The following is a 15,523-nucleotide window of genomic DNA, read 5'->3' as shown; positions in this document are numbered from 1 at the left end:
GTGTAAAAATATTGTATCGTATTGTATCGTACGATACAACGCTCACTGTACAATACCATATGTATTGTACGATACATAAACAAACACATTATAGTGTAATTAAAACCAGGCAGCGCAACATTGAGAGCTGCGGAGCAGTCTCCTCCCATGAGAGGCGGCGCTGAGTGCTCACAGGAAAACAGAGCAACACACTCACAGTACATACAGTAGGCGAGAAGATCAATGGCAAACGGCAAGTAGCGGTACAGCTTGTCGAATTTGCTAAACAACGGTGTCATGTCCTGGTGCTACAGTACATCATGTCATTTTAATTATGCCGTCATCACCACGCAAATCGGTGGATTTGTGAGGCAGAAACAGCAGCAGTAAGTTTACCAGCTACCTCTCCCAGCCAACACTGAGCATGACATGCACAGCAAGACGCTCATAAGTTATGAGTCATAACTATCAAAAAACAGCTTATTCAAAAAACCGACAACATAAGAAACTGGCAATTACATGAGACTTATAATTATCTGCTTTTGACTTCGAAATGTAAACAACTTTGAGAACAACACTTGCGCACATTTTATAAGCCAGTAATAATGCCGGTAAAGTTTACATGCAAAGTGAAACAGTGGGAAGAGGGCAAAAAAAATTACATGTGTCAATCAGTTTTTGCTCAAGCCGCTAAATAATATTGGATTATGTACATATATCGTAGAACCAGAGGTCAGGTTCCTCTCAAGTCTTTTTTTTCCACCAATAAATAACACTGAAATTAGTTTTTCCTTGCTACAGTCACTTCAGCTTTTAAACTATGTGTATTGTGAAAAGTGCTCTACGAGTGTAGACAAACGTATTTTCTCAAGAAAAACATGAAAATTGTGAGTTCATATTATTATTTTTTTTCAACAATCAAACAAAATAAATGCAGTACTGTTGTTTAAGTTACTTAGAGCTCTGCTTTTTGTTGCCAATGTCAGACACTTTTGTGGCATTTATGATTTAAAAGACATTTATGTTGAATCCTTGAATAAATCCTTGAGCTAAACTTTTGTGGGTGCTCGTAGCTTATTGTATCGTGAGGCAATGCATTGTATCGTATCATGAAATTTGTGTATCGTTACATGCCTAGTGTGTGTGTGTGTGTGTGTATATATATATATATATATATATATATATATATATATATATATATATATAATGCTGTGAAAAAGTGATTTCTTCTATTTTTGTGTATTTTTCACACTAAATAGTTTTAGATCTTCAGACGAGATATAACATAATACAAAGGCAACTTGAGTAAACACAAAATACAGTTTTCAAATATGTATTTTTTTATTGAAGCAAAAAAGTTATCCAACACCTATATCACCATGTGAAAAACTAACTGCCCCCTTAAACTTAATAGCTGGTTGTGCTACCTTTAGCAGCAACAACTGCTTGTCTTTCACAAAGCTGTAGTGGAATTTCAGCCCACTCTTCTTTGCAGAACGGCTTTAGTTCAGCCACATTGGAGGGTTTTCAAGCATGAACTGCCCATTTAAGGTCCTGCCACAGAATCTCAATCGGGTTCAAGTCAGGACTAGTTGACTAGGCCACTCCAAAACTTTAATTTTGCTTCTTTTGGGCCATTCAGAGGTGGACTTACTCCTATGCTTTGGATCATTGTCTTGCTGCATAATCCAGTTGCGCTTGAGCTTCAACTCACGGACTGATGACCGGATGTTCTCCTTTAGGATTTTCTGGTAGAGAGCAGAATTCATGTTTCCCTCAATTATTGCAAGTCACCCTGGCCCTGGCCCTGAAGCAGCAAAGCATCCCCACACCATCACACTACCACCACCACCATGCTTGACCAAAGGTATGATGTTCTTTTTGTGGAATTCTGTGTTTGATTTACACCAGATGTAATGGGACCCTTGTCTTCCAAACAGTTCCACTTTCGACTTATCAGTCCACAGAACATTCTCCCAAAAGGTTTGAGGATCATCAAGGTGTGTTTTGGCAAAATTCAGACGAGCCTTAATGTTCTTCTGGGTTAGCAGTGGTTTTTGCCTCACCACTTTTCCATGGATGGAATATTTGGCCAGTGTCTTTCTGATAGTTGAGTCATGAACAGTGACCTTTATTGATGTGAGAGAGGCCTGCAGTTCCTTGGATGTTGTCCTTTGATTTTTGTGACTTCCTGGATGAGTCATCGCTGTACTCTTGGAGGAATTTTTGAAGGTCGGCCACTTCTGGGAAGGTTCACTAGTGTGCCAAGTTTCCTCCATTTGGAGATAATGGCTCTCATTGTGGTTCTTTGGAGTAACAACTGAGAGAGACCTTTTAGTCAACTTCATGCTGCTGAAAAAATTATTTAGGTGTTATGAAAAAACTATTTAGGGGTTGATTTGATTGAACACGGCTGGCAGTAATCAGGCCTGGGTGTGTCTAGTTCAGCTGAACCCCATTATGAATGCAGTTTTATAGATTTGGGGATTTAGTAACTACAGGGGCAAATACTTTTTCACAAAGGCCCAGTTGGTATTGGATAAATTTTTTGCTTCAATAAATAACATTATCATTTAAAAACTGTGTTTTGTATTAACTATTAAGTAAGGCATACAGGCGCCTCGTAGAGGGAGCCCTAGCCTGAGTGATCGTGTCTACCATCACGGGTGGTAGGCCACTTAGGTCTTCCGCGGCCCGTCCAAGGGGCAGACATGAACATTCCAGAGGTCTGGTTGCAGGTGCCAAATGGTGCCCCGTCCCTGAGAGAGGAGAACCCTCCTCAGGGGAATTCGCCAGGGAGGGGCTGTCATGAGGAATGTGAGGTCTGAGACCCAAGTCTGGGTGGGCCAGTAGAGTGCCACTAGGATGACTTGCTCCTCATCCTCCCTGACCTTGCACAGGTTCTATGCAAGTAGGCTCACTGGGGGGGAACGCATACTAGCACGGCCCCCGGGGCCAGATGTGTGCCAGCGCATCTGTGCCGAGGGATGCCTCGGTCAGGGCGTACCAGAGTGGGCAGTGGGAGGATTCCCGGGAAGCGAACAGGCTTACCTGCGCTTGACCGAATCGACTCCAAACCGGCTGGACCACATGGGGTGAAGTCTCCACTCTCCCGAGCATGACCTGTCATGACAACGCGTCTGCCACACTGTCGAGGTCGCCCAGGATGTGAGTAGCTCGCAACGATTTGAATCGATGCTGACTCCAGAGGAGAAGATGGTGGGCGAGTTGCGACATGCGACGCGAGCACAAGCCGCCTTGGCGGCTACTGTACGCTACCATCGCCGTGTTGTCCATCTGGACCAACACGTGCTTGCCCTGGATCAACGGCCAAAGTCTCTGCAGGGCAAGCAACACTGCAAGCAACTCGAGGCAGTTGACATGCCAACGCAGTCACGGCCCTGTCCAGGAGCCTGCGGCTACATGCCCGTTGCTCACTGTGCCCCAGCCATGTTCGGAGGCATCTGTCGTAACCACGACGTGCCTGGGGTACTTGCACTAAGGGGACTCCTGCCCACAGGAATGCAAGGCCCACCCAAGGGCTGAACAGGTAGCAGCAGATCGGCGTGATGGCCACGCGATGTGTGCCGCGGCGCCATGCCCATCTCGCAACTCGAGTCTGACGCCAGTGCTGAAGCGGTCTCATATGCATCAACCCGAGCGGGGTGACCGCTATCGAGGACGCCATATGCTCCAGGAGCCTCTGAAAATGCTTCAGTGGGACCACCATACTCCGCCTGAACAACTTCAGGCAGTTCAGCACTGACTGTGTGCACTCGCTTGTGAGGCGCGCCATCATAGAGACTGAGTCTAACTCCATCCCGAGAAGAGAGATGCTCTGTACCGGGGAGAGCTGCTCTTTCCCCAGTTGACCCGAAGCCCCAACCGGCTGAGGTGCCTGAACACCAGGTCCCTGTGCGCACACAACAAATCTTGAGAGTGAGCTAGAGCCAGCCAGTCGTCGAGACAGTTGAGGATGCGGACGCCCACTTCCCTTAGCGGGGCAAGGGCTGCCTCTGCGACTTCCGTGAAGACGCGAGGCAACAGGGACAGACCGAAGGGGAGGACCTTGTACTGGACGTTGAAGTACGTGTCCTTCAGATCTACCGCCGCGAACCAATCCTGATGCTGGACGCTCGCTAAAATGCGTTTCCGCATCAGCATCTTGAACGGGAGTCTGTGCAAGGCCCGGTTCAGAACTCGCAGGTCCGGGATTGGCCGCAACCCACCGCCTTTCCATGGTATGATGAAGTACGGGCTGTAGAACTCCTTCATCTCAGCTGGAGGGACAAGCTCTACCATATCCTTCCGCAGAAGGCAGGGCAGCGGCATTCTTGCCTTGCATTTGAGGTAAAATGGATGCTGCTGAACCCGGGCAGGTGCCTGGCGAACTGAATCGCATAGCTGAGTCAGACGGTCCCGGTCAGCCATCGTGACGGGTTGGGGAGCGCAAACCACGGCCCCAAGCTCCGGGTGAGGTGGACCAAGGAGACAAACGTGTTGGATGTACCAGCGGGTGGGGCCTTGGACCCCGAACTCGTTGCCGTGCTGAGTCTGGGGACATCGAAGCACTTACCTGGCTCCGGGTACCCACCATAAGACCGGTCAGCGACGGGGGAGGTGGGAACCGTCGCTGTAATTTGTCACAACCACCCAGGCGGATGTGTTGTGCCACAGCTGGGCGCGCAGGGGTGGGGGGCCCGCCTCCGCAGCGTTGTGCCTGCCATAAATGTGCGGTGTTTGGGGGGTGAGAACGGGGGGCTCCTGCATCAATCCTGGGTCAGAACTACCCTCGTACATTTCTCATGGCGCCTTGGCTTGGTGCACCTGCAGGAGAGCCCTGGCATGCAGGGTGGAGGTGGCCTGTCCAGTGGCACTGTATGCTTTAATCGCCAGATACAACATAAATCTATAGGCGCTGGACGGGAGTCTTGGGTGGTTCCGCCAAGTGGTGGCGTTTTGCGGGCACAGGTGCACCGCAACCGCCTTATCCACCAGGGGAATCGCCGAGTACCCCCTGGCAGCCCCACCGTTGAGGGTAGTGAGAGCGGAGGAGCTCAGAGACTGGGTCCGGGCAGTGAAAGGTGCCCGCCACGACCTCGTGAGCTCCTCATGCACCTCTGGGAAGAGAGGGACTGGGGAGGGGCACGGCCGTGAGCGGCGCTCCGGGCCCAGGAACCAATCGTCAAGCTGCGAGGGTTCAGGGGGGAGTGGAGGGTTCCACTTCAGCCCGAAGCTCACAGCCGCCAGGGCAAGCACGGCCGCCAGCTCCGTGTCGGCCTGTGACTGTAGGACCGCACCCGAAGGTGGGAGCCCAGTCGAGTCCTCGGGGTCAGACTGGACCAGCCCGCTCTCCGATGCTGCGATCGAAATACAACCGCTCGCTCCGAAGAGAAAATCTGAATGAGTGGTTGCGAGCCAGCTCCTTTTATACCCGTATGTCCGAGGGAGTGGCACGCAAATTCCACTCGCCAATTCCCATTGGCCTTTTCTCAAAAATCAGAGGTGTTTGGAGCTCCCAAGAGTGACCCCTAGTGTCACTACATTGACACAAGGTCGAGTGAGTGACAGATAGGGAAATATATATATATATATATACTGGTGGCCAAAAGTTTGGAATAATGTACAGATTTTGCTCTTATGGAAATAAATTGGTACTTTTATTCACTAAAGTGGCATTCAGCTGATCACAATGTATAGTCAGGACATTAATTACGTGAAAAATTACTATTACAAACTGAAAAACTAATTCAGAACTTCTTAAACTACTTCAAAGAGTTCTAATCAAAAAAATCCTCCACGTGCAGCAATGACAGCTTTGCAGATCCTTGGCATTCTAGCTGTCAGTTTGTACAGATACTCAGGTGACATTTCACCCCACGCTTCCTGTAGCACTTGCCATAGATGTGGCTGTTTTGTCGGGCACTTCTCACGCACCTTACAGTTTAGCTGATCTCACAAAAGCTCAATGGGGTTAAAATTCATAACACTCTTTTCCAATTATTTGTTGTCCAATGTCTGCTTCTTTGCCCACTCTAACATTTTCTTTTTGTTTTTCTGTTTCAAAAGTGGCTATTTCTTTGCAATTCTTCCCATAAGGCCTGCAACCCTGAGTCTTTTCTTTACTGTTGTACATGAAACTGGTGTTGAGCGGGTAGAATTCAATGAAGCTGTCAGCTGAGGACATGTGAGGCGTCTATTTCTCAAACTAGAGACTCTGATGTACTTATCCTCTTGTTTAGTTGTACATCTGGCCTTCCACATCTCTTTCTGTCCTTGTTAGACCAATTGTCCTTTGACTTTGAAGACTGTAGTGTACCTTTGTATGAAATCTACAGTTTTTTGGCAATTTCAAGCATTGTATAGCCTTCACTCCTCAAAACAATGATTGACTGACGAGTTTCTGGAGAAAACTGTTTCTTTTTTTGCCATTTTTGACCTAATATTGACCGTAAGACATGCCAGTCTATTGCATACTGTGGCAACTCAAAAACAAACACAAAGACAATGTTAAGCTTCATTTAACGAACCAAACTGCTTTCAACTGTGTTTGATATAATGGCAAGTGATTTTCTAGTACCAAATTAGCAATTTAGCATGATTACTCAAGGATAAGGTGTTGGAGTGATGGCTGCTGGAAATGGTCTAGATTTGATCAAAAATGACTTTTTTCAAATAGTAATGGTGCTGTTTTTTACATCAGTAATGTCCTGACTATATGTTGTGATCAATTGAATGCCACTTTGGTGAAATAAAGTACCAATTTCCTTATGAAACAGCAAAATCTGTACATTATTCCAAACTGGCCGCCAATGCGTGTGTGTGTGTGTGTGTGTGTGTGTGTGTGTGTGTGTATATATATATATATATATATATATATATATATATTTCCATGTTTTCAGTGAAGATTTTGTGATTACTCTTTCCAATGAGGTGTATTCTCCATGGTCTGACTTTTATAACGTTTTTAGTGTGATTATGCAATTAATATGTACTGATGATGGCAAACAGGAGGAAAAACAGGAACATTTGATTTTGGTATAAAATATTTTCAATAATAACATCTTCACCTTGCTCTCGCTGGCGCTAACACACACGTGGCTGTAGTCTCTGTTAAAGGTGTGGTTAAGCAAACGCAGGCACTGGTGGAACAAACAGAAAGAAGGGGTGTTTAATTTTCCATAAATAATGATCACTGTACATTATTTAAGCATATTACAGGCATTTAGAATAACAAGTACAAAATGCAGAGGTCAGTTGCATTTGATCAAGAAATAACAAGGCTGTAAATGTAAATTCCCTGAGTCCTTATTTTATACAAGTTATTCATTAGATTTTGAATAAAAAATATTCCCTCTTGGTAAGTCTTAGGATAGTCATTGATTCACCTTGGCAGCCAGCTTCCTCTGCCTCTCATTGGGCGTGTCAGGGCCAGGGCCAGGGCTTTGGCCAAGGCCCAGGTGGGTGGAGGGGGAAGAGGACTCGGTTAGATCCTCACTCCCGCAGGACAGCAACGACTCCTGGCCCAGCAGCAGGGTGGACTCCAGCTTCTCCCTAAGGAGGAGGTAGTGCCTGGTTTTCTCCACCTAACACGGCAAAAGGAAATACGTTTTTAGATCCTCACAAGAACAGTCAGTAATACAGTTCTACTCCAAATGAATGGATGTTCTCACCTCCTGCAGGAGGCTCAGTTTCTCCAGCTCCCACTGATGGTCCAGGATGAGGCTGTCACTACGGGGCCTCCAGCCAGCCAGGTTCTCCTCCCCTCTCACATATGCCACCGATGTGTCCAGCACCCTCCTGCGCCTTCTTTGCATTCCTACACATTCAGCCATCATTTCAACGGAAGCTTTTAAAATCTAGGGCCTATTTACACTTAGGCACTTCATGCGTCTTCAATCAATCTGATTGCTGTCCGATTCGGGATGCACATTCCATTTACACTTGGCCGCATAATTTTTTCCCTGCAAAATGGTTAAAAATCTGATCTAGCATTCCCGTGCTATTTGCGGGATTCCCACCATTTTTGACCAATGGATTTCCATGACATTTCCATTACAATTCCAGGTGTTGACTTTCCATTACCTTTCCAGGTGTTTGTGATTACCTGCTAAAGATTTTTACCAACCATTTTGATTCAGACAAATTTAGTAATTAATTATTTAGATAGGTTTTTTTTTTTTTTTTTTTTGCAATTTTGACTAATTCGTTAAATAAAAATGACTCAAGAGAATGATTCACTAACAAATCGAAATTACTATAGCTCGAGAGTATACTCTACACAATTCTACGCAATATCTAGATGACGAAATATTTTAGAGCAAAGAAAAATGGTTTTCATGACCGTAGGAACCCTGTATATGCATGCTTATGCCTGGGAAGGGAAATTTTGCTGCACTTGATGTGGCTCATGAAAACTAAAAAGAGGAGGAAGCTAAAATTGCTTGCCGATTGTGGTACAAAAAATTGGGGCTCCCAAGCTTTATGTATTCTGAAATAGTTCAGTTTGAGATGAGTAAAATTTACATTTGTGGCCTGAACAATCAGATGCATTTACACTTGTATGCAGTACCCTTGGTTGGTTGAGTGATCAGATTGCTATCCATCTCAAATGTGTCTTAGAGGGCATTTATGTTTTGTCTTTTCTTGATTGGATAGCATCCAATCCTGTTATGAATTAATCAAGTGTATATACTTCCCTAAATTGTCCAGTATCACACAAACTCTTTGGAAAGCAGAAATGTTAAGAAAGTGGTGTCTTACCTGGGCTCCCTGCATCAGCCAGGTGGCACAGACTGACCTCATACACGCCAGTTACACGGTTCCTGCGCATCAGAACAAACAAACGAAAACATTCTTGTGGCAGCATATATTTAAATAATGCTACAAGAGCAACACTCTAAAAGACTTATGCTGTGACTTGGCTGTAATTTGGAGCAGCCTTACCCTTCAGATGGCCTCAAACTGCCACTGCTGAAGAGGTTCCTGATGGAGCGAGATGCTGCAAGCTTGGCATCTCGTGAATAGAACACCATGCATAAGTCTTTGGTTATCACTGTAGGCTGTGTGCAGTTCTCCATCTGGGGGAAATTGTATATATATATATATATTTTACGTTTTTCAATTTAAATAGTTTCTGAACAGCTATTAAAAACCCCGGCTAATGCAAAAACTACTGAGCCACAAGGTTTATTGGTATTTTCCACACTTTTACATATGCACTGGGCTGAAACAAAATCATTTAGGCCTGCAACTCTCCCAAAAACAAGTGTCCCCTCCCATAAATTACTGAAATGCCTTGGTTACCTCCAGGTATGCAGATAGAGTCATGTAGATTTTCTCTCCATAAGGAGTGACACGGTTTAGCAGCAAAGAGTTGTGCATGGATGAATCCCAAGCAGCCTCAAAGTGGTAGAATGTCCTACAGAGTATATTAAGGGTAGAAAATGGCCTTAAAGTCATGATTTCATATGAAGACCAAGGGAAATTTACCTATTCTCCTACCTATATTACAATTACATGGATATTAAAAGATCATTTTTAAGTGCATTAACTATGATAATAGTGAGTGGGTGCAAGTCTGTGTTCCTGTTTTTAAGGTTGATATAAATTGATCATACTGTACTGTATAGTGTCAATTTAAAGACATAACAGTGACAATATAAACAATATATAGACAATATAAATGCATGCAACAAAACACTTGATATGAATACCACCACCAATGATGTTTGGAATGACAACAGTTACAATAGAGAAAAATGACAAAAGCGAAAATAAAATGATGATGGATGAAAAATGTGTCTAGAAGAGGGAGGTAGGTACACAGGGACAGTTATACCTAGGATCAATCCCCAAGGAAATGCTTTAGGTGGAAAGGAAAGATCAATAATAATAGGTGAGATGGTTCAAATAGGTAAACTGCAGTCTCTGGTTCTCAATAGAGCACCATGCAATTTCATCTCATCAAGATACTGTATCTCGCATCAGCTCACTTCTGCTCTGTTATGATCTGGTGCACAGTTCGCCGAAACTCCAACAACAGAACAAGTATTAGATCCACCTGAATCTATGACATTTCATGAGAAAATGCTGCATGCAAATAGCATGGGCTGCTGCTTATAGATTAATGTTATAATCACCCTGCTGAACTTCCATCCTTCCCTCCCTTACTCTGATAAATTCTGGTCATAACCTGCTAAAATGATCGCACATTTGATCCACTTATATTTCTGGCTCTCAGCCTGGTAAGAGTCTTAAATCTCCATATGCCTGAGTTAGAAGTACTGTATATAAGAGGGGCCGAGCATTTCTGAGGCCTGTGATAGATGAATCTTGTGTGCTTTAGATGTTGAGTGTTAAAGTGAATGCACTGGGAACACCCAATGGGCAGCCTTGAGGTTGTCGTTCAGATGTGCAAAAAGGAAAAGGGAGTGAAAGAGAACATTGAAAGTGTAAGATTTGAGAGAGAGAGAGAGAGAGAGAGAGAGAGAGAGAGAGAGAGAGAGAGAGAGAGAGAGAGAGAGAGAGAGAGTTACTGCATGTATTAATCTTGGTTAATGTTAATTTATTAAAATACAATTGTTCAGTGTTAGTTACTGTTAGTTCCTAATACATTAACTTATGCTAACATATACAAAATGAACCTTTAATTTAAAACATTATTTTAGTATGCTGAAATTAACTTTAAGATTAATACAAGTGCTGGAAAAGTGTTGGACATTGTTAGTTCATGTCAACTAATGTAGTTAACTTATGTTAACAAATACAACCTTATTGTGAAGTGTTACCACTAACTCTGCTGAGAAATGCAGGAATGGTTTGTAATCTAACTATACTGAACTGTGCTCAAGTGGAAATGCTAACTTTTTGGCCACTGTATTCATCCACCTGATGTGTTCTGTGTACAAGCCCTTTTACACACTCTCACAAAAACATACACTGCTGAAAAATCCAGCTAAACACATGACCAAGATGGTCTACCAGCCCAGTCAAGTCCCCACCAGCTAGTAGTTTAGCTGGTCAACCACCTTAACCAGTTCCAAAACAAAGCCACCAACTAAATCTGTTTTCAGCTAGTTCCAGCAGGATTTGAGACCCTCAAACAAAAGCAAATGCACACTTCCCACAAAGTTCACACAAGGCTCAGATTTAGAGAACACCCAATCATCCCAATTCTGATGCCATTGTTTGCACACATATAAACTACCACATTTATTAAGCTCAGCAAGCAAACCTAGCTAAGAGGTTTGTGAGGAGAACTTCCACCTCCCACTTACACATGACAAAAAAGATTTTCTGTTGTTTTACCTTCCTTTTCAATATTTCTTTCTCTTCAACCATCCAAACTATAATTAATGTTCTTGGCAAAACACACATGGAGATATTGTTTAATGGATCTGCTTCCATTGAGGGCCTGGATAAGATATTTTGTAAACTTTTTTTAGGCAAGACAATATTCGTGCTACCACTGAGGTCATGGTTGCAAGGATTGGTGAGCTGTTGCACTCTGCCAGCCAGGCTGCTGGAAATTAAATCTTGTTCCCATAGCAATATGGTTGGGAGGAACACTGCTGGATTGTCCTTAACTTGTTCCACACTCCCCTGCAAACTCCAGCCCTTGAGACACTAGAAACTACATTTGAAGGGTTGGGGTGTGGACACTGCATACAGTGCTGCTGCCAAGGTGACACGTGTGTGCTAAGAATGATATTAAACTCTTGAAGGAGTCAAGGGAATCTTTCCTATTGCTCAGGCCTGTTCGAATCATTATTTGCACATGACTGTTTTTCATTCTAAAGATTTTTTTTTTTTTTTAGGTTTTATTTTTAAGCACTGTTTTTCAACTTTTTAAATATGTAATGGAGGTTTGAAGCAGCACCTATAGATCAAACATATATCAAAAACATTGCAAGTCCCCCAGTGTTGAATTATGTGTTTGAAAAAATTTAATTCTTAGTGGTATCTGTAACTGCCCCAGCTAACAGAACAGCCTTGGCAGAACAACAAGAAAACAGATTCGCATAATAGCAATGCTTTCATACCCCTCTATTGCGACATCACCCTTATGTTTACAAACAGACAGCTAATTCCTGGGATTAAAATTGTCCTGATTTGGTAATTACAGTATATAAGACAAGCAACCCTTGTTTGCTCTTAGTCAATGGGCAGCACAAGAAAGACTGTCAAGCATGAAACCTTTAAAGATATTTGATCGACACTGCTCCCTAGTGGAAAAAAACCTGTCTAACCATGAGCAGCGAATGCCAGCTGAGGTTTCGTTTCGATAAACTTGACTAAACACATATTTCGTACAAGAACTTAAATCTCAGTGGACTGATAAAACACTAATCTTGCTCAGAGTTGATACATGATTAATATTGAGGTTAGCAGGACAAGCCCTCCCATCCAATAACAACACAGATCTCGTAGTGTGTGGTCTGGCCCACAGTGATCACCCCACACAGTCAAAGTTGTGTTTTCAGTGCTACTTTGACATTTGTGATGGAAATTCATGTGGTTTTGGAACAGTTTAAATAAAACCATACATTTTTAATTAAGATATGTCATCTCAATTTGTTAAGAATTTGTTGAGCAAGAGTTGTAAATTTATATAGGACTGTGGGTGGTAAGAATGACTCACTACATATGAGTTTAAACTGCAGGAACATGTCTATATAGTAGCTGGATTAGTTTAAAGATTCCAGTGATATTTATTAGGTTATTAGTGCCCTTCCAATAGCCTTAAAGGGATACTGTAGTTCAACCAAAAATGTAATTCTGTCATTATTTACTCACCCTCATGTTGTTCCAAACACATGACTTTCTTTCTTCCATGGACACACAAAAGAAGATGCAAAGCAGATTGTCAGCCTTACACCCAGTCTACACCGGACGCGAATGGCACGTTGCATAGTGTCAGGTCAAAAGCAATAGAACCCCATTATAATCAATGATGCTGTCTACACTGTATGCATGTCTGCCATGCCGACAATAAACGGGTGTCGCGTTCCATTTTGCACCACACGTGCTGGCGTTACTATACAAATTAAATGGTTTAGAACGTTCATGTTGACGCGTCCAGTGTAGACAGCCTCAAGCTGTTGCGTCATGTCAACAGACACGCCCGGTGTAGACAGGGTGTTAGTTACCATTCACTTTCATTGCATCTTTCCATTCCATCTCCATACAGTGAAAGTGAATGGTGACTGGTGACCTCAAAGGCTAACATTATGCCTAACATCTCCTTTTGTGTTCCACTGAAGAATAAAATAAGTCATACAGGTTTGGAAGAACATCAGGGTGAGTAAATGATGACAGAATTTTCATTTTTGGATGAACTTTACCTCTAAAATGGGTTCAGTAACTTGACTTTGAACTCTACAACACCCCCTGTGAATGATACAGCCAAAACGCAGCTCATACAAAGCCAAGCCATGCAATCCACAGTCACCTAGAGGTGCTACAAAATATCATACACAAAACATATAATACAGAACAGAGGCTTTGCACACGAAAGCATTTCCATGGGTGCCAATTTCTCTCACATTTTCAGAAATAGTAGAAGGGAAATAAATAGACAAACCAACATGAAAGCATAAATAATATGAGAGCCAAAAAAATGATGCAAACAATGATGGCGGTCGTTTGGACAGATGGGCATGAAAATATAAGGATGAAAAAATACACATTCTGTCTGTGTCTGATAAAATGAGAGGTGAGGGATTTGAAAGTAATATACCTAGGCATATCGGAATCAAGAAATTGTCTGGAAAACACAAAACAACATCTGTTAGTGAAATAGAGAAATGTCAGAATTTCTAAGAAGAAGAAGGTTGTAGAGGAAAGCTTGTGTTGAGGCCCAGATAGCTGAAACTGTACTGCAGAGACTAGTTCATCACTGCAGCCACTTTGTTTCTAATGAGGTTTGCTTTTTTGCTTTTGCTTTTTAGTATAGTGAGGCACACACAGCTGTCAAGGCCTCTACACAATTCTCTTGTGACTTCTTTGTCCTTGATCCTTTGCATTGGTGCATAAATCCAGCTTCGAAACATGGTTTTATGGGGAGTGTGGATTATTTAGTGAGGCCTTGTGGTTAAATCGCAGGAGAGGAGGTCACGACTGCTTAAAAAGAGAGTTTCAAAAATGTCTTTTATTCAGTAATTGTTTTGCATCAGTGGCATGCAGTTGCTGTGGTGTCTAAAAGAAATCTAAAAGATGAGGCATTGGGACTTTTTTTAATGTTTTCAATTAAAGCGTTTCAAGTTTGCAAAGTCTGGATGCTGATATATGATATATTCTAAGGTGACGCCATAGAAATGCATCGTTCATTTATGCTATAACAAAATGCTTTGTTAGGCTGCTTGTGTAATGTGACATGAAAAATGTGGCCTCTTGACTACAGTTACTGTCATGATGAGGATATGTTGATGATAAACTTTATTAGTAAAGTGTTTGACATAAGTTGTTATAAATTGCTAAAAAGGGATACAGTAGTTCATCCAAAAATAAAAATCCTGACATCACTTAATCATCCTTATTTTGTTCCAAACCGGTATGACTTTCTGTCTTCCAAGACTGTCAGTCCTTTACTTTCTGCCTAATCTCCCTCCTGTGTTCCTCAGAAGAAAGTCATATGGGTTTGGAACAAATAAGGGTGAGTAAATGATGACAGAATTTTCATTTTTGGCTGAACTATCCCTTTAAAATGTAAATATCCTTCCTAAACCACAATCAAATAAATCTGATTAAATATTTGCATGCAAATCACAACTGTGTGATGGTGATCAGGAGTGATGTCAAGCACTCTATCCACTGTGTGAATCAGTGAGCAGTGATTAGTTGAGTTTGAGTGACATAGTATGGACAGAGTGAATGAAATGAATAGATGAAGAATGGACACAAATGCAGACCAGCATCAGATGAGAAGACTTGCACAACCATCAAGGAGGTGAACTAGAGAACCATATTTCAATTGCCTGTCTGTCTGAAAATACTGCATTGCTTTTTTTTCCCCCCAGATCCGGATTTGTAGGTTCACTGAATTTCATTCTTCTTTTGACCTTGTGACCTCCTTCATCGAGGCTGATAAAACCACATTTTGTCTTGGGATGGGAATGACAATTATGAGTTTCTTAAGGCAGAAAATGAGCAGCTACATAAATTAGTCTGTTAGTCATGCATTTGAAGCATCTTGACCAATAGCTCTTCGGTTATGTCATGCAAGAGGCTCTTTGCAATGATTAAACTCAACGGCCACAGAACCTGACCCTACATTTATTTATTTTATTTGTATTCCAATTTGGAATGCCCAATTCCCAATGCGCTCTAAGTCCTCGAGGTGGCGTAGTGACCTCAATCCCGGTGGTGGAGGACAAATCTCAGTTGCCTCCGCGTCTGAGATCGTCAAGCCGCGCATCTTATCACGTGGCTTGTTCAGCGCATTACCACGGAGACATAGCGCATGTGGAGGCTTCACACCATCCTCCACGGCATCCACGCACAACTCACCACGCGCCCCTCCGACAGCGAACCACATTATAGT

At 42.9% G+C, this 15,523-nt stretch overlaps 1 protein-coding gene across 22 annotated transcripts in view; it reads right to left on the bottom strand.

Moving 5' to 3' along the window:
• LOC127448751 (kinesin-like protein KIF1A) overlaps nucleotides 1-15,523 on the bottom strand; it is an 88,588-nt gene that overhangs the window by 6,025 nt on the left and 67,040 nt on the right. For 11 of the 22 annotated variants that reach the window (XM_051711564.1, XM_051711567.1, XM_051711577.1 and 8 more), the window contains 7 exons: nucleotides 13,721-13,747; nucleotides 9,286-9,400; nucleotides 8,926-9,059; nucleotides 8,743-8,804; nucleotides 7,653-7,798; nucleotides 7,368-7,565; nucleotides 7,050-7,121 (listed from right to left, as the gene is read on the bottom strand). In XM_051711564.1, coding sequence (XP_051567524.1) covers nucleotides 7,050-7,121; nucleotides 7,368-7,565; nucleotides 7,653-7,798; nucleotides 8,743-8,804; nucleotides 8,926-9,059; nucleotides 9,286-9,400; nucleotides 13,721-13,747 — 754 coding nt within the window. Of the gene's footprint in view, nucleotides 1-7,049; nucleotides 7,122-7,367; nucleotides 7,566-7,652; nucleotides 7,799-8,742; nucleotides 8,805-8,925; nucleotides 9,060-9,285; nucleotides 9,401-9,820; nucleotides 9,845-13,720; nucleotides 13,748-15,523 lie in introns of all 22 variants that reach the window. The other 11 variants (XM_051711566.1, XM_051711568.1, XM_051711579.1 and 8 more) reach the window with 2 other exon arrangements.

The sequence above is a fragment of the Myxocyprinus asiaticus genome, chromosome 12, assembly GCF_019703515.2.
Source record: "Myxocyprinus asiaticus isolate MX2 ecotype Aquarium Trade chromosome 12, UBuf_Myxa_2, whole genome shotgun sequence".
Classification (NCBI taxonomy): domain Eukaryota; kingdom Metazoa; phylum Chordata; class Actinopteri; order Cypriniformes; family Catostomidae; genus Myxocyprinus; species Myxocyprinus asiaticus.
This window is presented reverse-complemented; position numbering and strand designations above follow the sequence as displayed.